Source organism: Rhinoraja longicauda, chromosome 17, assembly GCF_053455715.1.
Source record: "Rhinoraja longicauda isolate Sanriku21f chromosome 17, sRhiLon1.1, whole genome shotgun sequence".
Taxonomy (NCBI): Eukaryota; Metazoa; Chordata; class Chondrichthyes; order Rajiformes; family Arhynchobatidae; genus Rhinoraja; species Rhinoraja longicauda.
In genome coordinates this window covers 10,162,836-10,186,397 of record NC_135969.1, presented here as the reverse complement: position 1 = coordinate 10,186,397, position 23,562 = coordinate 10,162,836, and the positions used below count along the sequence as shown (strand labels likewise).

Sequence of the window (23,562 nt, the reverse complement as noted above, 5' to 3'; positions counted from 1 at the left end):
GAGACTGAAGGTAGGCACAAAAAGCTGGAGTAACTCAGCGGGTCAGGCAGCACCTCTACAGAGAAGGAATAGGTGACGCTTCCAGCATCTCCAGAGATGCTGCCTGACCAGTTGGTTGCTCCAGCTTTTTGTGTCTATCTTCGGTGTGAACCAGAGTCTGCAGTTACTCCCTACACATTCCGTCTTGCATTGAAACTAACTGCTTTTAAGGTGCGAATGCAAATAGGATCGACATAAATGCAATTGTCTCGGTGGTGGAGATCAAATAAAGTCCACCTTACTGGCTTGGCACAATGAAGCACCCCCCCCCCCCTCACCCAGTGACCATGCATGACCCTCCCTCCACCATTCGCCCTCTGCCCCCACCGTCCTACCTGACGAATAAATAATAGGTGTTGTTTTCCATGACGGTGAAAGAGTGACAGTGGAAGTAGCCCAGTCCAGTCAGGTTAAAGCTGGCCCCAGCCGGCATCTCCAACATACTGCCCCAAGCTTGGTCACACAACAGTTCCACCTCCGCCGAATAGAAGAGATCCGTGTTATATTGCCAGGGGAGGTAGTTGTGCACGCTGTAGGTATCCTTGTAGATGGCCAACACCTTGGCATAAACGATGGTCTCGGCCAGTTCGGCTCGGCACTGCTCACTCTGCGGTCTCCAGTCGCGGTGAAAGAGACAGGTCCAAACTTCCCCGATGAGCGTGAGGAGCAAGAGTGCACTCACCCAGCCCATCCTGACAGCGGCCGTCCCGTGGCAGCAGAGGGTCAGAAAGGCTCTTGCAGATGGTGCGATGCACTGTGTGCTTGCTTCTTTTGTAAGCTTGGAGTTCCTCTGAACTTTGCCTAAACCCTCCCTGCGTCGTTCCTCGCTGTCCCTCGACCGCTCTGCGCCAGTTGAAGGTGTGTTAGAGAATGCAAATATAAAGGCTATCTAACGAGATCCATGTGAGAGTTGTGTGTGTGTGAGAGTGAGTGGGAGAGAGAGAGAGAGAGAGAGAGAGAGTGTGTGTGTGTGTATATGTGTGTGTGTGTGTGTGGGTTTGTGGCGAATGTATGACCGAGCACTGAATACAAATCCTTTAAAAAAAAACTTCACAGAAGCAAGATCATTTTTCAAGGGGGTTTGAGTCGCCAGCATTTTCTTAAAGCGACAGCCCCCCTCATTCCCATGGCTCCGGTCCAAATCTTTCCTCTGTTCGTGGGGTTTTGAGAACGGGATGAAACGAAAACCTTGCGCTCATGTTGTTGGGAACTGCCTGGGTTTCCAGCGAGTTTATTCAGCCAGTTCCTGCTTTCGACGTGTTTTTAAAAAAAATGTTACTCCAGTTATTTAGCTCTTCCAAGAACCCGACCGGATTCCTGAAAGTAAACCTTCCACCTCGATGGTTTAAAAATATATTGTGAAAAAAATGACTTGTTTTACGGGAAAATTGTTAGATTGTGACTGCGAAACACAGGGGCAAGTTGGGCTAAGTCAACGCGTTCCTAAAGGGATTTGTTCGGTTTTATTTTTGTTAATTTGGCAATAATTTGCTTCATAACAAGTGCTCATGCATGTGGAATGAAGCATTTCATAGTTATATTTAATCTTCTTGTGGATTCGACTCACCTCAAGCGTGGGTTAGCTGAGGGTTTCAGTACTTAATTCGCAAACTATTTTACAGTTATCGATGAGAAAAGCTTAGCAATTGGAGGCACACGGAACTGCAGATGCTGGTTTCTTGAGCAAAACACAAAGTGCTGGAGGAACTCGGCGGTCCAGGCAGCATCCGTTTATGGAAATGGACAGGCGACGTCTCGGGTTGGGGCCCTTCTTCAGACAGGAGGAGAACAACTTCAAAGTAGGCATACTTTGTACTGAGGTGTACTGAGGTACAGTGAAAAGCTTTTGTTGCATGATAACCCGTCAGCAGAAAGACAACACTTTTGTTTAATATCAAAAAATACTTTATTCAAGTAATAAATATTTACAAAACATCTTCTTTTCAACAACTCCATCCGACATTTCCGGAGGTTACACATTCAATGCAGATATTCATTTACAATACAATACAATACCATACAATATATCTTTATTGTCATTGTACTGGGGCACAACGAGATTGAGAATGCACCTCCCATACGATGCAATAAATTAATTAGCTAGTCAGTATTAATTTAAACAACCCAATGAAACAAATTGTAACAGTTTTAAAACAGAATAAAGTGCAAGTAGATCTGTGCCGGTTCGCTGTGCGATGTGACCATCCGGCTCAGCAGGACCGGTTCATAGCAGCTATGGCCCTGGGGATGAAGCTGTTCCTGAGTCTGGAGGTGCGGGCGTAGAAGGCCTTGTATCGTCTGCCCGATGGTAGAAGTTCAAACAGACTGTTGCAGGGGTGTGAAGAGTCTTTGTGGATGCTGGTGGCTTTTCTGAGGCATCGTGTGTTGTAGATGTCCTCCAAGGCTGTAGCTGTGTTCCGATGGTCCTCTGAGCTCTATGGACTACCCGCTGAAGAGCTTTCTTCTCTGCCTCCATGCAGCTGAGATACCATACAGGGATGCCATGTGTTAGGATGCTCTCTATGGTACAGCGGTGGAATGTCATCAACAGCTGTTGGGGTAGACCAGACTTTTTTCAGTGTTCTTAGGTAGAACAGTCGTTGCTGTGCCTTCTTGACCAGCGCAGCAGTGTTATTGGATCATGTGAGGTCCTCCGAAATGTGAGTGCCCAGAAACTTGAAGCTGGACACTCTCTCCACACTGTCCCCATTGATAAAGATCGGGGTGTATTTTACACAGAATCCCTTATTTGGAGGGGCGTCTCTCTCCACCACACCCTGCCCCCCATGTCCAGCAGCGGAAGGACCCTAGACTGTGGTCCTCCCCCACAGAGCCTTGGCGTTGGCTGCACCAAGCTTCAGTGCGTCCCTCAGCACGTACTCCTGCAGTCTGCAGCGGGCCAGTCGGCAACTTTCACTAAGTTGATGACCTTCCAGCAGCACTCGATGTCAGTCTCCGAATGCATCCCTGGGAACAGTCCGTAGATCACAGAGTCCTCTGTGACGGAGCTGCTCGGAATAAATCGTGACACTGACCCCTGCAAACCTCTCCAGACTCTCTTGGCAAATCCACACTCTGTGAAGCGGTGGGCAACTGTCTCCTCTCCATAGCAGCCGTCCCGAGGGCAGCGTGCGCTGGTAGTGAGGTTCCGGCGGTGACTGGGAGGGCTCCTCTCACCACCAGCCAAGCCTGATTACAATCGAGCCATTTACACAGTATAGATACACGATAAGGGAAACACGTTTAGTGCAAGGCAAAGCCAGCAAAGCCCGATTAAGGATAGTCTGAGGACTATCAAAGAGGTAGGTAGTGGTTCAGCATTGCTCTCTGGTGGTGGTAGGATGTTTCAGTTGCCTGATAACAGCTGGAAAGAAACTGTCAGCAGCTGAACCTGGTGGTGGGTGTTGTCACACTTCTATACCTTTTGCCTGATGGGATAGGGGAGAAGAGGGAGTGGCCAGGTTGCCACTCTCCTTGATTATGCTGCTGGCCTTGCAGAGGTGAGGGTCAAATGGAGTCAATAGAAGGGAGCTTGGTTTGTTGATGGTCTGGGCTGCATCCACAATTCGCTGCAATTTCTTGTGGTCTTGGGTGGAGCTAAACTGCAGATGTTGGAATCTTGAGCAAAGTACAAAGTACTGGAGTAACTCAGCAGATCAGACAGCATCTATGGGGGGAGATGGATAAGCATTGTTTCAGGTCAGAAAACCTCTTACAAAGGTTTGCAGTCTAAAAAAGGGTCCCGACAGGAAATTATGCCTATTCATTCCCTCCTCAGATGTTGCCTGACAAGCTGAATTCCTCCAATACTTTGTGATTTGCTTTCCTTTGTTATCACCTTCTCCTCAGCCACTAATGGACCATTGTGGGCTCTCTGGCCATCGGTGCTGACTCAGATTTGTTCTGTAATAAATATTGTAAAGTGCTGGAGTTACTCTGGGTGGATAGATAACGTTTGGGGTTGGTACTCTTCTTCAGACTTCCTGACCAGAAACATCGCTTATCGATGCTGCCTGGCCCACTGAGTTACTCAGGCATTCTGATTTCTACGCAAGATTCCAGGATTTGCCGTTCCTTATGTCTCCATAATAAGTATTACGGTCTTAGTACTTGTCCTGTTAAATTATACTGAAAGCACTGGAAATATGCCATTAATTCTGCCTCTGCAAAACCTTCCAAACTCATTGAGTTCGCATAGTAATGGAAAAGGGCAAAATAGTGTACAAAAAACATTTCAAAAAGGGGATGCTGAGTGTACTGGACTGAAATCAGAATGTTCAGAAGTCGACAAGGATAGATGTAAATCATTGTCAGAAAAATTAGGGTTTTAGAGCAATAGGTCCTTCATAAGACTAAATAGATTTCCAAATCTTGATGTGCTGGGTGTTGAAGGCACTGCAATCTCAACGCTGCAGATAGCTTGCCGGAATACAAAGAGTGCAGAAATGAAAATAAAAATAAAATAAGGAAAGCAATTAGGGTGAATGAAAAAATAAAGGCAGGTGAAATTAACTAAACCCTATGCTGAGTTATAAATAAAAAGGAAAGATAACAGGGTAAAGGGCAAAAGGAGGAACAAAGAACTGCAGGTGCTGGTTTATAAAAGAAGGCACAAAATGTAGGAGTAACTCAGCAGATCAGGCAGCATCTCTGGAGAGCATGGATAGGTGACGATTAACTTATTCCTTCTGGAGTTATCCTTGATTTCACGTCAAGGTGATCTTCAAGTCTTCACCTGTGCATCTCCTATTTCTCTGAAGCCCTGACCCTAAAGCCAGACCACATGACATCCTTCAACTTAATACACAACACAATAAGCTCAACTTATTTAAAATAATACTTACGGTTCAACTGAGGAAAACCCACACAGCTCAACGCCTATAATAAACTATCTCAAGAACTGAGGAAATCAGTGGAAAGAGATTAAAGCACAGGGTTAAAGTTCACATCTGCAACACAAACTAGAAACAAAAATAGAGAAGTCTTTTGGCACAACTCAAATAAACACAAGATGCATGTGCTGTAACAGAGTTCGAGAAGAATCACTGTCAGCTGCTCATTATATAATTGAGGAACTTTCCAGATTTTGCCTTTCACAATTGTTGGCTGGATCATTGTGATGGATGAATGGGACGTCAGTGGAGATTGCCAGCAGGCCTGGGAATGAGTGCAACATGGCTTGGATTTCTGCACTATGTGTTCTGTTTATTTTTCTTTATGTTCGCATATATTCATGTGTTTTAATACATTAAAACCACGTTTATGTGCCCTAAAATAAATTTTTCATTTAAAAATCTTTCAGATGATCAGAGATATTTGAAAACATTGAAAAGACTTTAGTCAGTGCAAACCGACAGAAGGCTATCAAGCTTTTAAGACTTCTTCGATCTGAAGAAGGGTCTTCGCCCGAAACGTCACCCATTCCTTTTCTCCAGAGATGCTGCTTGTCCTGCTAAGTTATTCCAGCATTTTGTGTCTATTTACACAAAGGGTGGTGGGTATATGGAATGAGCTGCTGAAGCAGATAGTTGAGGCAGGTACTATCATAACGTTTAAGAGAACTTTGGGTAGGTACTTGGGATAGGACAGATTTAGAGGGACATGGACCAGGCAGGGGCAGTGGGACTAGTTCTACAAAGACTGTTCTACTTAAGTAGAACAAAGACTGTTCTACTTAAGAACACTGAAAAAGTCTGGTCTACCCCAACAGCTGCTGACGACCTTCTACCGCTGAACCATAGAGAGCATCCTAACGCATGGCATCCCTGTGTGGTACCTCAGCTGCACGGAGGCAGAAAGGAAAGCTCTACAGCGGGTAGTCCACAGAGCTCAGAGGGCCATCGGAACACAGCTACCAGACTTGGAGGGCATCTACAACACACGATGCCTCAGAAAAGCCACCAGCATCCACAAAGACTCTTCACACCCCTGCAACAGTCTGTTCGAACTCCTTCCATCGGGCAGACGATACAAGGCCTTCTACGCCCGCACCTCCAGACTCAGGAACAGCTTCATCCCCAGGGCCATAGCTGCTATGAACCGGTCCTGCTGAGCCGGATGGCCACAACGCATAGATCAACTTGCACTTTACCCTGTCTAAAAACTGTTACAATTGTTTCGTTTCGTTGGGTTGCTGTTAATTACTTAAATTATTGCATCGTATGGGAGGCGCATTCCCAATCTCGTTGTACCCCTGGGTACAATGACAATAAAGATATATTGTATTGTATTGTATTGTGTAGATGGGGCATGTTGATCGGTGTGGGCAGGTTGGGCCGAAGGGCCTGTTTCCAAACTTTATGACTATTTCTTTATGGCTCTATGACTATGCGCTAGTCTGTGGGTGGAGATTTGCTTCCACCAAACTGCAGCCTAGCTGTCACTCAAGGCCCATTTCAGCACCTGGAGCGACCATTGCAGTAATGCTGTGAGCTGCAGGCATGCTAAATCCCAGTGGTGCGTGGGATTAAATTAAATTAATGGATTCATTGCCCTCTTGTCAATATCAGTTCTGTAAAATAATATATCTTCTGAGCAGAAAAATATCTATATTGTACAGATCATATAATAGTAGTTATATTTTAACTGTTCCTTTAATGACGTTACAAACCTGTGTGGATCAGAATGATCACTAAATCTCCTTCTGCTCACATTTGTGAACTAGGTGATGGAATAGTAGCCGAATGCTTATAAAGGTCTCAGAGCGAAAAGAAAGGCCAGGATCTGAAGTTAACTTTTTTGTCAAATAAATCTTTCAGTGGGTTGTACACCTTTTTTATCATTATACAAAATTCAGAAAAGGGATTTATTGAAAAGATAGATCATAACTCAAACTAAATGGCAAATAAGAGACACATGTGGTTTGGAAACTACATATAAGTTCCATTCAACTGTTATGGGCCTGAGATATCTTTAAAAGTGGCTTATAAAATGGCCGCCCAACCATTTCTCGCACGCACTTATACTGGGATTGTGGCATGATTCCAAAATACAAGCAGATAATGTTTTGAATGTAACATTTTTATCACTACACATGCATGGTACTAACCACAAATTATATTCCTGTTTTAGTAAATAGAGGTTAGCCAATGTAACTCCACTTTTTAGGAAAGGAGGGAGAGACAAAACGGGGAAATTATGGACCAGTTAGCCGCCTTACATCGATAGTGGGGAAGATGCTGGAGTCGATTATTAAATGAATGAATGAATGAATGAATGAATATAACTTTATTGTCATTCAAAACTATACACCATCGGTCAAAGTCAGCATGGATTTATGAAGGGGAAATGATGCTTGACTAATCTTTTGGAATTTTTTGAGGATGTAACAAGTTGAATGGATAAGGGAAAGCCAGTGGATGTGGTGTACCTTGACTTTCAAAAGCATTTGACAAGGTCCCACACAACAGATTAGTGTGCAAAATAAGAGCACATGATATTGGAGGTAAGGTATTGACATGGATAGAGAACTGGTTGGAATAGGTATTCAAGGGGTCCTTTTCAGAATGGCAGGCAGTGAGTGGTGGGGTGCCACAAGGCTCGGTGCTGGGACCCCAGTTATTTGCAATATATATTAACGATTTAGACAAGGGAATTAAATGTAACATCTCTAAGTTTGCGGATGACACAAAGCTGGGTGCAGTGTGAGCTGTGAGGAGGATGCTATGAGGCTGCAGGGTGACTTGGATAGGTTGGGTGAGTGGGCAGAAGCATGGCAGATGCAGTATAATGTGGATAAATGTGAGGTTATCCACTTTGGTGGTAAGAACAAGAAGGCAGATTATTATCTGAATGGAGAAGGGGAGGTGCAATGAGACCTAGGTGTGCTTGTACATCAGTCACTGAAAGTCAGCATGCAGGTACAGCAGGCAGTGAAGAAAGCTAATGGTATGTTGGGCTTCATTGCAAGAGGATTTAGTTTAGGAGCAAGGAGGTCCTACTGCAGTTGTACAGGGCCCTGGTGATATCGCACCTGGTGTATTGTGTGCAATTTTGGTCTCCTAATTTGAGGAAGGACATTATTGCTATTGAGGGAGTGCAGCGTAGGTTCACCAGGTTAATTCCTGGGATGGCGGGACTGAAGTATGGTGAAAGAATGGGTTGACTGGGCTTGTATTTGCTGGAATTTAGAAGGATGAGAGGGAATCTTATTGAAACATATAAAATTCTTCGAGGATTGTGTTCTTGTGTTCTTTCTTGTGATTGGACAGGGTAGATGCAGGAAAAATGTTCCCGATGTTGGGGAAGTCCAGAGCCAGGGGTCACAGTTTAAGAATAAGGGATAGGCCATTTAGGACCGAGATGAGGAAAATCTTTTTCAACCAGAGAGTTGTGAATCTGTGGAATTCTCTGCCACAGAAGGCAGTGGAGGCCAAATCACTGGATGTTTTCAAGAGAGATTTAGCTCTTAGGGCTAAGGGAATCAAAGGGATATGGGGAAAAAGCCAGAATGGGGTACAGATTTTGGATGATCAGCCATGATCACATTGAATGGCGGTGCTGGCTCGAATTTTGAATCAGGGGAACTAATAAGAATAAAACATGGGATTAATGTAAGATTAGTGTAATTGGGTGATTGATGGTCAGCATGAACTCAGTGGGCCGAAGGGCTTGTTTCCGTGCTGTACCTCTATCACTCTATCACGACAAGAAAACTAAAGTGAGTTACAAGTCTGCTATTGTCCCTCATTTGCAATTTCTGCAGGAAAGATGTTCCCAATGTTGGGGATGTCCAGAACCAGGGGCCACAGTCTTAGAATAAAGAGGAGGCCATTTAAAACTGAGGTGAGAAATAACTTTTTCAGCCAGAGTTGTGAATTTGTGCAATTGCCTGCCACAGAGGGCAGTGGAGGCCAAATGACTGGATGAATTTAAGAGAGAGTTAGATAGAGCGCTGGGGGCTAGTGGAATCAAGGGATATGGGGAGAAGTTGGACATAGATTACTGATTGTGGATGATCAGCCATGATCACAATGAATGACGGTGCTGGCTCGAAGGGCTGAATGGCCTCCTCCTGCATCTATTTTCTATGTTTTCTGTTTTCTGTGTTTTAAATATCATTAGTGTGTTTTTATCCATGAATTTAAAATGCTTCCGAAGGATGAACCAAACTGATGGATTTGGTTCAACTTCCAATGAAGCATTTCAACTCTAACTTACAGACTGTTACGACCAATGAGTCTAGAACGTTACTGTCTGTGATTGACTGGGTTCTTGACTGGTTTCTTCAGGATCGGTTTGCCAGCTTTGCGTTCAATTTTCCTTATTCCTTGTTCTGCTGCTGTTTCATTGCATTGCCTCCAGCTTGCTCATTTTCTTCTCTGCCTTAGTAAGTACTTCACTTGCTTACGCAGATTGTTGTTGGACTTCTCCAGAGACTTCATTTTCTGAAACATTGAAGGCATTAGAGTATAAATATAGAGCGGCAACTTTCTATTTTACAATGGCTGTAAAGTCAATGTTTATACAATAGAATGTATGATAATCTTAATAGACCTCTTTATAAAGGATTTTGGTTATGAGTTTAGTTTAGCTTAGTTTAGAGATACAGCGTGGAAACAGGCCCCTTGACCCACCGTGTCTGCACCGACCAGTGATCCTCGCACATTAATACTGTCCTACACACACTGGGGACAATTTACACATACACCAAGCCAAATAACCTACAAACCTGTACATCTTTCAAGGATGGGAAGAAACCAGAGATCTCGGAAAAAACCCACAGGGTCACGGGGAGAACGTACACACTTCGCAGAGACAGCACCCATAGTCGGAAGCGAACCTGGCTCTCCGGTGCAGCAAGCGCTGTAAGGCAGGAACTCTACCGCTGTGCCACCCTGGCCGCTGTGGTTATAGTGGCCTGCCCACGCCACCCCCGGCTCGCACCTCCTCCCTTGCCGCTTAGAGCCCTTGCTGCCTTTTGTGTATTGACCAGCAACTGCAGTCGTTTCTACTACTTATACAACAATAGCTTACTCGGTTATACTGGACAATCGGCAATAATAGCTGCCATTCGCCCATCTGTAGTGCGTTATAACGAGGGTTTACTATATTGGATTTTAACACTGGAAGTAAACTTACTGCTGATCCTAATCTATATCACCACGTAACGTTTTGTGTAATGCTGCATTTCACCATTTCTAGTGAAGGTGGACACAAAATGCTGGGGTAACTCAGCGGGACAGGCAGCGAGACGGAATTCCTTCTCTCCAGAGATGCTACATGTTCCGCTGAATTACTCCAGCATTTTGTGGTGGATGCAAACTACAATTTCCTGTTTGTGGATGTGGGCACACCTAACCCTAACCCTAACCCTAACCCCCAACAGACCACAAGAAAACCCCCTTTTCAGGGCCACCCACATCCTCCCAAAAGAGTTTGCTTTCCAATGCAGTACAATGCTTGTTTTGGGTTTGTTTTATTGATCAAAATATACGAAATTAAAATATTTGAAAGTGATGTCATGAATTCACCGAAGTCAACACCGGCAACAACCTACATCACCTGGCGACAATCTACAACAGCACCTACGTCAGGAGACGTCAAGCTACGCTCATTGGCGTCAAACTCACTGATGCTGACTGTTGCTGAAATTTTTCAACATTCTGAAAATCCAGCGGCGACCAGAAAGACGCTACGACTCTATGAGCGACTGAGACTACTCACAACCATACAGGCTGCACCCCGGCAACCATGTGGCGACATCCTAGTCACCTGTAGTCGCCTAAAAAATCGACTAAGTGGGACAGGCCCTTAAGGCAGCAACTCTACCATTGCACTGCAGTGCTGCCCCAATCCCAATGGATCTTGCCAGACGCCAGACATGGTCTCAATCGTGTCTCACTACAGCATCAGAGAGGCCACCAGACATTGCATTTCATCTGCTTTGATTTCAGAAACAGGACAACTCCTTGGCATTGGAGCCGGCCACAGACTGCACTCATGTGGCCAAATGTCTTGGATGGTTTTAGGACCAGAAATGCACAAGTCATTACACATTATTAGAAAGATTTCCTTTGGGCAATGCCATGTTGTCTGGAAAGTGTCCTTGACTCCTTAATCCTGTGTGAGACTGCACTGGCAAACAGTTTCAGTGGCCAGAACTGGCCTGGGTAGATGCATTCTAGGGGACAAAAGTTACTCGCTGTCTATTCACCTCTGTGCTCTCCTGCTATGAGCACAGGTTACACTGAGAGCCGTGCAAGTACAAAGTTACAGCGGATAACACCACAGGTGAGATTTTGCTTAGACTTTAGAGATGTAGCACGGAAACAGGCCCTCCTTTAACCCACTGAGTCTGTACAGACCAACAATCCCCCTGTACACTAATACTATCCTGCACAATTTACAATTTTACTGAAGCCAATTAACCTACAAACCCGGTAGACACAAAATGCTGGAGTAACTCAGTGGCACAGAGTTACTCCAGCATTTTATGTCTATCTTTGGTGTAAACCAGCATCTGCAGTTCTTTCCTACACAACCTACAAACCTATATGTCCTTGGAGTGTGGCAGGAAATCGGAGCACGCGGAGAAAACACACACGGTAACGTGCAAACTCTGTACAGACAGCATCTGTAGTCAGGGTCGAACCCAGGTCTCTGGCACTGTAAGGAAGCAGCTCTACAACTGCGCCACAGTACCACTCCCAATGTGCAAGTCATTGTGTTGTGTGTATTGCCTTAATGCATATCCTGTGTCTTCTGAAGTGGGGAATTCATGCCCAGTGCAGAGAAAGATTTTACCACAGACTGATTGATTGATTAATTTGCTGAAAGATATGCATGGGAACAGCTCCGTCCACCGCCAAGTCCATGCCGACCATCGATCAACTATTCACACTGGTTCTATCTTATCCCACGTTTGTATCCACTCTATACACACGAGAGACAATTTCACAGAGGCCAATCAACCTACAAGCTCATACATTAATGAGATATGGGGGGAAACCAAAGCACCTGGAGGAAATCCACGTGGTCACAGGGAGAACGTGCTATCTCCACACAGACGTCACCGGAGCTCAGGATCAAACCCGGATCTCAGGTACTGTGAGGCAGTGGCTCTATCAGCTGCATCATGAGCTGCCCTCATCTTGGAAGGACATAATGGGATCCATCTCCAAGCACCAGATTATTTTTCATACCTGCCCCACTGAGCAGGCCTTTGTCTTTCTTTTCCGGGAATCAATTGTAGTTACTGGAAGAACTGTGGTGGGGAATCCTCTCCACTTATGTGATCTGACATGAGATAGACACTCGACTGAAAATGCTTGTATGGTTCAATGGTTTAATGATGCTTTAGTGTCACATGTGCAAATGCACAGTGAAATTATTTTCTTACAAACAGTCCAATAGAATGTTGCCATACCTAAGCATATCCCGATTAGCAAAGTGTACAGAAATAGTCCACTGAGCCCACAGGCAAGAAACACCATGTAGTGGTGCCACTATCAAAGTTCAGTCTGTGCTCTTGTATTTATGAGCGGTGCCCGTTCCAGGCAAGCCCCAGGCTGTTGCAGGCCTCCAACCTTCGCTTTTCATCAACCTCCAACTTTTCTTGGACGTGTGGATCGACCTCCGAACCGATGTCCCTCTCCTTGTCCCTCCACGTATGTGCCCCGGGTTCACTTCCTGCAGCCGACCTTGGCAGCAGTCGGCCATTCCCCGGTTCCCTCTCCCATTGACTTTGCTCCTCACCTGTCGCGCCCGTCGTCATTGCCCGCTCCGCGCTCCCAGTCTCTGGTCTCAGGGGAAGAGCAGGGCCTGGTCGGCGGTTTCCCGCTACTGACGGCGGCTGTGGGGGATGAGCAGGGGCCAGCTCCCGCCAACAGGCCGCAGCCTGCTAGGAACTTCTGCTGCCACACTTGCTTTCTCTACTCTCCCTCTCTGTAAAGGTCGAAAGCTTGATGGAACAATATAGAAAGGTTACAAGGAAATAAAAATGCCTTCAAGCGGAAAGGAGTTGAACATAAGGTGGACAACTACAGAAATCCCCAAAGTAAGTGAGAAATGTTCACAGACCTACTTCTAGTTTAGCCAGTTGAACCTGCCAAGAACAACTCATTGATGGTGGAGGCCAGCCAAAGGCTAAAGCATTCGTTGTCATTTTCAGCCAAAGGGCTCAAGTCGATAATCATATTGGTCGCCTTCCAGATCTCCAGTGTCACAAACACCAGCTCAGCATCATGTTCGGCACAGACATTGCGGGCTGAAAGACTTGTTCTTGTACTGTACTGTTCTATGTTGTATGTCCTATGATTGGTTTCATAAGCAGTTCAAAGTTAAGTGATAGTCAATCACCTCAGCTCCAGGTTAGCACACCAACGGTCCTCAGCTATTTTATCAAAGGGTGGCACAGTGACACAGCTGGCAGATCTGCTGCTACCCAGTGCAAGAGACCCAGGTTCGATCCTGACCTTGGGTGTAGTCTGTGTGGACGTTGTAGGTACTCCTGTAACTGCATGGGTTTTCTCCGGGTGCTCCGGTTACCTCCCACACCCCAAAGACGTGTGGGTTTTTGGAGGTTAATTGGTCTCTGTAAATTGCCCCTAATGTGTAAGGTGTGGACGTATAAACGGGATCACAGTGAATTTGTGTGAAATGGTGATCAATAATCAGTGTGGACGGTGAGCCGAAGGGCCTGCGATATCTCTAATGAAATTAAATCCTTCTTCCATCACAAGATCAGAATGGGGATGTTTTAGTGTAGCTTTAGTTTTGTTTTATGTGGGGGGTGGTGGGGGAAACTTTTTAAATCTCTTTCCTCAATGGAGATGCGATTTATTTCCCTATCGTATCTCTGTCCGTCCGCACTGTGGCCTAACATCGAGGTGCTGGCGGCCTCTTGCTGGGGATCGACCTCGGAAGCTCCAACCGCGGGAGCCTGTGGACTTTAACATCGTGGAGCTTGCGGTTCCTGGTGAGGGACCGGCTTCGGGAGCTCCAAGCCGCAGGAGCTTTGACCGCCCCGATTGCGGGAGCTTCAATCACCCTGACGCAGGAGCTTCGATCGCCAGCTGCGGGAGCTGCGATCATCCTGACTGCGGATGGTTCGACTCCCCCAACCGCGGGAGAAAAGAAGGAAAGAAAAGACTTTATTACCTTCCATCATACTGGGGAATGTGGAGGATCCGCTGTGTTGGATGTTTATGTCAAGTTTTTATGTAGTTGTGTGTCTTGTTGCTTTTTTGGTATGATTGTATGGCAAATCAAGGTCCTCGTACATTGCAAATTGTTACTTGGCTAATCAATTACAATTATGATTATTATGATTATGATTATGATTTTGGATGATCAGCAATGATCATATTGAATGGCAGTGCTGGCTCGAAGGGTCAACTGCCCTACTCCTGCACCTGTTTTCTATGTTTCTATGTTTCATATCATGGCAAAAGGTGACTGGTGCTCAGCATCTCCAGTTCCTTTTTAACGTCTTGGAGTGTTAAACAGGAACAGCAGATGCTGGTTTACACCGAAGAGAGACACAAAATGCTGGAGTAACATAGCAAGACAGGCAGCATCTCTGGAGAGAAGAAATGGGCAATGTTTTGGGTTGAGACCCTTCTTCCATGTTAAACCTATCCTTGAAAATCAATAGTAATGTGACTATTGTCACCTGGGGGAATTTAATGACCATTCAGCAAAGAGGTTGTCATGGATGTAGTGGGAGAAAGGGTCTATCGTGGTGCAGTTCAGCTCTATGACTCCATGACTCTATGTCGACTGGCCCAGCCACATAAGCACTGATTCCAAACACAGGGCAGAATCAGATAATGTATCCCAACAATTCAAGTACTTTCCAGCATCTACAATGCCCAAATCAGGAATTTGATGGAATATTTTATACTTTTCTGAATATATCTAGTTTCATCAACACGCGAGAAGCCAGACAGCATGCTGGACCAAGCAGTTCACTTGAATGACATCCAACCCAAAATATTCACACTCTTCACCAGTGTACCATGGATCAGTATGTACTGTGCATAAAGACCTTTGCACCAATTTCCCAATGCTTCGTCAACAATGCCTCGAACACCCATGACATCCACTGGTAGATGGATAAAACTAATAGATGCACTGGAGTACCATTGTCTACAGGTTCACTTCTCAAGTCATGCATTGTGCTGGCCTGGCGATGTATTGCCATTATTCATCTTTGCTGAGTCTAAACCATGGAAAATCCTTCCCAACATTATTGTGGAGTACCTTCACAGTGCAGACCACAATGGTTCATGAAAAATGTTCACCATTTCTTTCTGAGGGACAATTGGAGCATGCCAGTAATACCAACATCTCAGGAATGAGTAACAAATGGACTTCCTTTTTCATTGTACTACCCGCAATATGTGAACAAGATGATGAAATAGCAATGATCGATTATTCACTCAAAGGTCATTCATGTCCAAACCACTCACTATGGTTTTCAGTGGAATATAAGGATTAAGCTCCCTCCCCCTCCCCTCTTCCCTTCTATCTATGCTAACTTGTTTCTCTCTTTTCCAGTTCAGATGAACGGGCTCAGAATTGAAAAGTTTACTGTCTCTCTTTTCACAGATGCTCAATGCTTCCAACATTTTTATTAAGTTCCTGCCTGTTTCTGACAGGCCATTGTTGCATAAATTAAGATGGAGCTAAAAACTGAAGAGGCAGACATCAAGAGGTAAATCAATCAAAGGCAGAAGAGTTGCTGCCTTACAGCGCCAGAGACCCGGGTTCGATCCTGACTACGGGTGCTGTCTGTATGGATTTTTTTGTGTTCTCCCTGTGACCGCGTGGGTTTTCTCCAGGTGCTCAAGTTTCTTCCCACGCTCCAAAGACATACAGGTTTGTAGGTTAATTGGCTTTGGTAAGAATTGTAAATTGTCCCGTGTGTAGGATAGTGCTGGTGTATGAAGATTGCTGGTTAGTGCGGGCTCAATGGGCCAAAGGGCATGTTTCCTCGCTGTCTCTCTAAACCAAACTAAACTAATAAATCAATCATTCATTTGAATTTTGAAAAAATATTTGCTCCATTGCCATCCCATCTATGTTGGGGGTAAACTATAACAAGAGATGCACAATGATTGTATCCTGTCTCTGGGAAGTCCAACAAATTTAATTTTTTTCCATTCCAGATGTACAGCCTATCATATTTACACCCTAACCCATGATAACCTTGTAAGATCACGCAAGAAACATAAATATCGCACTACTCTAACATTCTTCCATCATTAAATCAAATATTTAATATCACCAACCAATATTAAAAATTGGAAAAGATGAAAATAGGGATCGCTTGTATGAAAACAGGCAGCTGGAAGTTAAAATAGATTCTTGTTAAACCAACAACAGAACAGTAATTTTTTTTCCAAAACAGGAGATGTGCGTTATAATTGAAAGTGATATTTTGTAAATTTGCTTTTGGCGTTTCGCTTTGTGGATGCCCAATGCCAGATCATTAGTTTATTTACATTTCTCAAGTGTTGAGTGACTTCAGATGGTGCGGTTCTGGGCAAACACCTTTTTGCTTTGGCTGGGTCACCAAGAGCTGTTTTATTTCATGTGTTGGCGTTTGGTCCATGGCGACATTAGGTTGCAGTTTGGAGCAAAGGATGGAACACCGACAGGATAATTATCCTCTGTTCCTTTCTCTGTCTTTTCAATCTTAGCTTGGTTTAGTTTGAACCCGGGTTCAATCCTGACAATGGGTGCTGTCTGTTCAGAGGTTGTACATTCTTCCCATGACCATGTGTGTTTTCCCCAGGTGCTGTGGAAAAACATATGGGTTTGCAGGTTGATTGACTTTGGTAAAAATTGTATATTGTTCCTTGTGTGCAGGATAGTGCTAGTGTACAGGGATCACTGGTCTGCACAGACTCGATAGACCGAAGGGCCAGTTTCCACGTTGTGTCTCTAAACTAAACTAAAGTAAGTTATTATCATCTTATGTAACTTTTGTACAGTTGGCAAAAAGTACTACAAATATTATGAATGCAGGCTGTTTGGTCATTGATAACAATTTTACCTCCATAAATCAATCACATGATACATCACTGCAGCATGTGAGTTATATTAAAGTTAAGCGTGAACTTAAATTAAGAGGGTGACGGGAGCTTAATAAACATGAGAGACCATGCAATAAATCTACTTGTGCCGTTATGATGTATGACTTATTTTCTTGTCATTTGATATCTAGATCTTGATATTATTGGAGTACCAGTGTAATGAGCCTTACACTTCATTTTACTACGATTTCATGTACACTTTGCTGAGTTTAGTTTATCTGCTGCCCCTTCTCGTGATCCGGTCTGTCTTCCATCCTATTTTACTGCAGGAACCCAAGAGATTTAAACAATCTTAGCGTACCTCAAAATAGAAAAAATTGAAAGGAGATTGGAAGGGAGATTGGTTTTTGCAATGGTCTGGTCTGTGTACACAATTCTCCATAAGAAATTGATTAGTACGGGTGTCGGAGGTTATGGGGAGAAGGCAGGAGAATGGAGTTAAGAGGAAAAGATAGATCAGCCAGGATTGAATGTTGAAGTAGAGTTGATGGGCCGAATGACCTAATTCTGCTCCTATCACCTATGAAATTATGATGCAGCCCAGACCATCACACCAACCACCCTCCCTTCCACTGACTCCACTTACACCTCACGCTGCCACCGCAAGGCCACCAGCATAATCTATGACGAGTTGCACCCTGGCCACTTGCTCTTCTCCCCTCTCCCATCGGGCAAAAGTTATACAAGTGTGAAAACACACACCTCCAGATTCAGGAACAGCTTCTTCCCAGCTGTTATCAGGCAACTGAACCATGGTACCAATAACTTGAGAGCAGTCCTGAGCTACTATCTAACTCATTGGAGACCCTCGGACTATCTTTGATCAGACTTTCTTGGACTTTATCTTGCACTGAACATTATACACGATATTCCCTTTATCATGTATCTGTACACGGTGGAAGGCTCAATTATAATCATGTCCTGTCTTTCCGCTGACGGGTTAGCATGCAACAAAAGCTTTACACTGTTCCTTGGTTCAAGTGACAATAAACTCAACTAAAACTGAAACTAATTTTTTAATTGAGATCCAATTCAAGTGGCAAGACATGATGGGCCAAGTTTGTTGAACACCTAACTTGAGGGCGTGGACAGAGGGCAGAGGACATAGTGCAGAGGGCAGATGGTAGAGCGCAGTGTGTAGAGAGTCTCCTTCCCCCTTAGCACCACAATAGATAAAACAACTTCTGAGTTACCTTTGAAGGAAAGCATTCGCTGGTCCCTGCTAGAATTACTGGGTTGTTCAGCAGAGGAAATCGATTGCATCATGTACAAGATGAGATGGACAACGGCGGCAGGGCAGTGCAGCGGTAGAGTTGCTGCCTTACAGCACCAGAGACGTGGGTTCGATCCTGACTACGGGTGCTTATCGGTACGGAGTTTGTTCGCTCACCCCGTGACCAGCGTGAGTTTTCTCCGGAACCTCGTTTTCCTCCCACACTCGAAAGACAGTTTGTAAGTTAATTAGCTTGGTAAAATTGTAAAATGTCTCTCGCGCATGTTGGATAGTGTTAATGTGTAGCGCGGACTTGCTAGGCCAAAGGGCCTGTTTCTGCGCTGTATCTCGAAACTAAACTAAACTAAATGGGATGAGATCGCTCAGTCTATTTTGGCAAAGAGATCTAAAACAGACAATTTGGGCAAATTGGATAATCTTTTGTAAGGTGTACACTTAGAAGACCAATGGAGATACAAAATCCACCATGAAAGGTGACACATCTTGAACACAAGTGAATGTACATGGCATCCATTATAATGTGAAAGTACATAACGATTCAACGATAAGCCTTTTCTGGACATTAAAGAATCAAACTAATCAAGGATGTCCTACCCGATTATCCTCTTGCAGTTCCCACTCAGGTGCGTAGATGGGATAACGGGCGCCGCTGCCACAGTTGGAGGACTTGAAGAGGTCAGAGAACATCTGCTTGTTTTCGGTGGTGTCAGGGAAAATTGGCTGCTGGCCATTGATTGCATCTAGCACAATGTTGCGATGTCCATCCATCCTAAAAACAAATGAAATTTCATAACCTTAGTCAAGGCAGGTCACCATGTAATAGCACTGCAGTATTCCAGCAGTTGAATTAAAATTGATGGCTACACATGGTGGGCTGTTTCCACACTGTATCTCTGAAAAAATTTGCAAGCTCTACCACCTCGGAGCACTTGAAGTAGCCTTATGGTAATATCATCAGCTTGATTTTGCTCTACAGGTGAATGTATCATCATCCTGAATTTATAATATATCATTGTTATTGTTTGGTGTGACGATAACAGAATAGAAAATGTTTCCATTCAACATTTTAGAAGTCCCAGCTGAAGGCACCATGCCAGATCCTTCACATTCTATTGTTGCAGCCTTTTCATTCTCACTTGCCAGTCTCTATTTTTATTGCACAGTGGCGAAGCAGTAGAGTTGCTGCCTTACCGTGCTTGCAACTCTACATCTCTATCAGATGGCAGCAAACATCCACATCTCCATCTTTGTCCCTGTCCCACTTTCAATAACTGGTTGTAAACGTGGACCAACAGCCTCGATTAGATAGAAGAACCTTCAGCTCCTGAGGGAAGAAATGTAACCCTCAATCCATCCACAATGAGCTGAAAAAATGGATTGACCAACATTGATATTTTTTTAGGTCAGGATGGAAATACTAAGCCGAATGACCTCCTGTCCCCACCATACTATAACTCTGTATAATTCTCTGATTCATCAAAATCATCACCATGGAAACTAACCGATGCACTGACTGGTTCACGATAAGACTAATATTAAGATAACCAGTGGAGCTGCCAGGAATCAAGAAGTCACAAGCCTGTTGATTTCTGATGGCTTATTTTGGACACTCTCTGTCACCATTTATCTACATGGATCTCATTGCAATTCACATATGATGGAGATCCAGCAAGATCTGAAGATTTGATGCAAATATCTAAAATTTTGATCCATTTGGATTTAGGTACCATTATCTTTGGGAAAGTAACGCGACAGATTGAAATGTGATGGTGACCTTTAAAGTATTGGATTACAGACACTATTAGTGTATCTGGAAACCTGACAGTAAAATGAAGTCTTAGTTACAGAAACTTGACTAACAATAAACCGAGGTCCTGCCAGAAACTTGACAAAAACGGTAAAACGAGGTCTTGCACAGAATGGGACTCAAAAATACATAATTAGGCGACAAACAGAATGAGATGCTTATCCACAAGTCTAACTTTGTTAACAGTCGATTCAATATTTTTGTTACAATGATGGGTTTACGCTATAACATAAGCGAAGTTCCTGTTACTTGGGTATCCTCGCTGCTGCATTCCATGTCTCTACTTTTAAGCTTTGTCTGCGGTTCCCTGTCACTGCATTAGCACAATCCACATCTGAAGAAGGGTCTCCATCCACAATGTCACCTATTCCTTTCCTCCAGAGATGCTGTCTGTCCTGCTGAGTCACTCCGGCTTTCTGTGTCCATCTTCGGTGTAAACCAGCATCTGCAGTCCCTTCCTGCACATCCCGTCTTGCAGTGAGACTAACTGGTTTTAAGGTGTGGGAAGGAACTGCAGTATCTCAGCGGGGGTTTCAAAAGTCCGGAGCCTCGATCGCCTCGAGGCAGCAGTTTGACTGCCTGACCACGGGAGAAGAATGAGGAGGAGATAAGACTTTTCTTTGCCTTCCATCACAGTGAGGGTGTGCCTGTAGCAATCACTGTGATGGTTGTTTGTGTTAAATTGTAATTGTGTGTCTTGTGTTCTTTATTGTTTACTGTCGGACCCTGACGCAGAGGACGCTGGCGCTGTTTGTTCGCCGCTTCTCCGTCTGGACAGATCTTTTGTTTGTTTGTTTTTATGTCTTGTTTGCTCTGTAAAGCGTCTTTGAGTATCTTGAAAAGCGCTATATAAATTAAATGTATTATTATTATTATTATTATCTCTGGAGAGAAGGAATGGGTAACGTTTCGGTTTAGACTCCAGCTTTTTGTGTCCAACTGGTTTTAAGGGATTGCAAATAGGATCAACATAAATGCAATAGTCTCGGCGGTGTGGATCAAATAAAGTCCACCTTTCGGGGTGCTGGCTTGGCACGATGAAGCACCCCCTCACCTCCTCACCCAGCGACCATACATGACCCTCCCTCCACCATTCACCCTCTGTCCCCGCCGTCCTACCTGATGAATAAATAATAGGTGTTGTTTTCCATGACGGTGTCAGCGTAACATGTGGAGTAACCCAGTCCAGTCAGGTTATATCTGGACCCAGCGTGCATCTGCCACCTACTGCCCTGAGCTTGGTCACACAACAGTTCCACCTCCGCCGAATGCATTCCTATCGAGAACTTCGTCGTGTAGACGACGGCCACCACCTTGACGTAGATGATTATGTTGGCCATTTGGACTCGGCACTGATCACTCTGCATTTTCTGGTCCACGCTTCGTCTACAGGTCCAAACTTCCCCGATGAACGTGAGGAACAAGAGTGCACTCACCCAGCCCATCCTGACAGCAGCCGAGTCCCGTGGCAGCAGAGGGTCAGAAAGGTTCTTGCAGGTGCATCGCACCGATGCACTGTGTGCTTGCTTCTTTTGTAAGCTTGGAGTTCCTCTGAACTTTGCCTAAACCCTCCCTGCGTCGTTCCTCGCTGTCCCTTGACCAATCTGCGCCAGTTGAAGGTGTGTTAGAGAATGCAAATATAAATATAACGACATCCATGTGAGAGTGAGTGAGTGAGTGAGAGAGAGAGAGAGAGAGGGAGAGAGAGAGAGTGTGTGTGTGCGGGTTTGTGGCGAAAGTATGACCGGGCACTGAATACAAATCCTTTTTTTTAAAAACTTCACAGAAGCAAGATGATTTTTCAAGGGGGTTTGAGTCGCCAGCATTTTCTTAAAGCGACAGCCCCCCCCCCTCATTCCCATGGCACCGGTCCAAATCCTTCCTCTGTTCGTGGGGGGTTTGAGAACGGGATGAAACGAAAACCTTGCGCTCATGTTGTTGGGAACTGCCTGGGTTTCCAGCGAGTTTATTCAGCCAATTTCTCCTTACGACGTGTTTTTTAAAAATGTTACTCCAGTAATTTAGCTCTTCCAAGAACCCGACCGGATTCCTGGAAGTAAACCTTCCACCTCGATGGTTTAAAAATATAATGTGAAAAAAAAGACTTGTTTTACGGGAAAATTGTTAGATTGTGACTGCGAAACACAGGGGCAAGTTGGGCTAAGTCAACGCGTTCCTAAAAGAATTTCTTCGGTTTTATTTTTGTTAATTTGGCAATAATTTGCTTCATAACAAGTGCTCATGCATGTGGTTTGAAGCATTTCATAGTTATATTTAATCTTCCTGTGGAATAGACTCACCTCAAGCATGGGTTAGCTGAGGGTTTCAGTACTTAATTCGCAAACTATTTTACAGTTATCGATGAGAAAAGCTTAGCAATTGGAGGCACACGGAACTGCAGATGCTGGTTTCTTGAGCAAAACACAAACTGCTGGAGGAACTCGGCGGGCCAGTTTATGGAAATGGACAGACGACATCTCGGGATGGGGCCCTTCTTCAGACAGGAGGAGAACTTCTTCAAAGTAGTTCTTCATACTTTGAGAAGATTTTTGTAATGGAGCAATAAAATAGTGGGACAAGAAGATCAGTTTAGTTTATTGTCACGTGTACCGAGGTACAGTGAAAAGCTTTTGTTGCATGATAACCATTCTGCAGAAAGACAACACATTATTGCAATCTAGCCATTTGCACAGTATAGATACACGATAAGCGAAACATGTTTAGAGCAAGGCAAAGCCAGCAAAGTCCGATCAAGGATAGTCCGAGGGTCATCAAAGAGGTAGGTAGTGGTTCAGCATTGTTCTCTGGTGGTGGTAGGATGTTTCAGTTGCCTGATAACAGCTGGGAAGAAACTGTCAGGAGTTGAATCTGGTGGTGGGTGTTGTCACACTTCTATACCTTTTGCCTGACGGGAAAGGGGAGAAGAGGGAGTGGCCAGGTTGCCACTCGTCCTTCATTATGCTGCTGGCCTTGCAGAGGTGAGGGTCAAATGGAGTCAATAGAAGGGAGGTTGGTTTGTTGATGGTCTGGGCTGCATCCACAATTCGCTGCAATTTCTTGTGGTCTTGGGTGGAGCTAAACTGCAGATGTTAGAATCTTGAGCAAAGTACAAAGTGCTGGAGTAACTCAGCAGATCAGACAGCATCTATGGGGGGATATGGATAAGCAACGTTTCAGGTCTGAACACTTCTTACAAAGGTTCACAGTCTAAAAAAGTGTCCTGACAGGAAATGATGCCTATTCATTCCCTCCTCAGATGTTGCCTGACCAGCTGAATTCCTCCAGCACTTTGTGATTTGCTTCCCTTCATTATCACTTTCTCCTCAGCCACCAATGAACCCACCAGTGGGTTCCCTGGCCATCGGTGCTGACTCAGATTTGTTCTGCACCTTTTCATACCTCTAGTTTCCTTCTCTCCTAACTCTCAGACTGAAGAAGGG

The 23,562-nt window shown here is 44.6% G+C and overlaps 3 protein-coding genes across 4 annotated transcripts in view; 1 reads left to right on the top strand and 2 right to left on the bottom strand.

The window, feature by feature from the left end:
• The window catches only part of LOC144601736 (coiled-coil domain-containing protein 3-like), a 34,351-nt gene extending 33,321 nt beyond the window's left edge, over nucleotides 1-1,030 (bottom strand). Inside the window, exon 1 of the mRNA XM_078414070.1 lies at nucleotides 375-1,030. Within this exon, the coding sequence (XP_078270196.1) occupies nucleotides 375-730 (356 nt within the window). The 5' untranslated portion in view covers nucleotides 731-1,030. The remainder of the gene's footprint in view (nucleotides 1-374) is intronic.
• LOC144601735 (NUAK family SNF1-like kinase 1) overlaps nucleotides 1-23,562 on the top strand; it is a 257,453-nt gene that overhangs the window by 17,256 nt on the left and 216,635 nt on the right. The window lies entirely within an intron of this gene.
• Nucleotides 6,270-21,760, bottom strand: LOC144601734 (coiled-coil domain-containing protein 3-like). The gene is made up of 3 exons (XM_078414065.1): nucleotides 21,242-21,760; nucleotides 18,910-19,084; nucleotides 6,270-9,425 (listed from the first exon to the last, which is right to left on the bottom strand). The coding sequence occupies exons 1-3, from the start codon at nucleotides 21,565-21,567 to the stop codon at nucleotides 9,348-9,350; spliced, it is 579 nt and encodes a 192-aa protein (XP_078270191.1). The 5' UTR covers nucleotides 21,568-21,760; the 3' UTR covers nucleotides 6,270-9,347.

Excerpts from the sequence above, each read along its gene's own strand:
- LOC144601734 (XM_078414065.1), bottom strand. The coding sequence starts at position 21,567 with ATGGGCTGGGTGAGTGCACTCTTGTTCCTCACGTTCATCGGGGAAGTT. Across the intron at positions 19,085-21,241 it reads ACCTATTATTTATTCATCAG|GATGGATGGACATCGCAACA; the intron begins GTAGGACGGCGG and ends ATTTGTTTTTAG. Across the intron at positions 9,426-18,909 it reads AACTGCAAGAGGATAATCGG|AAAATGAAGTCTCTGGAGAA; the intron begins GTAGGACATCCT and ends TCAATGTTTCAG.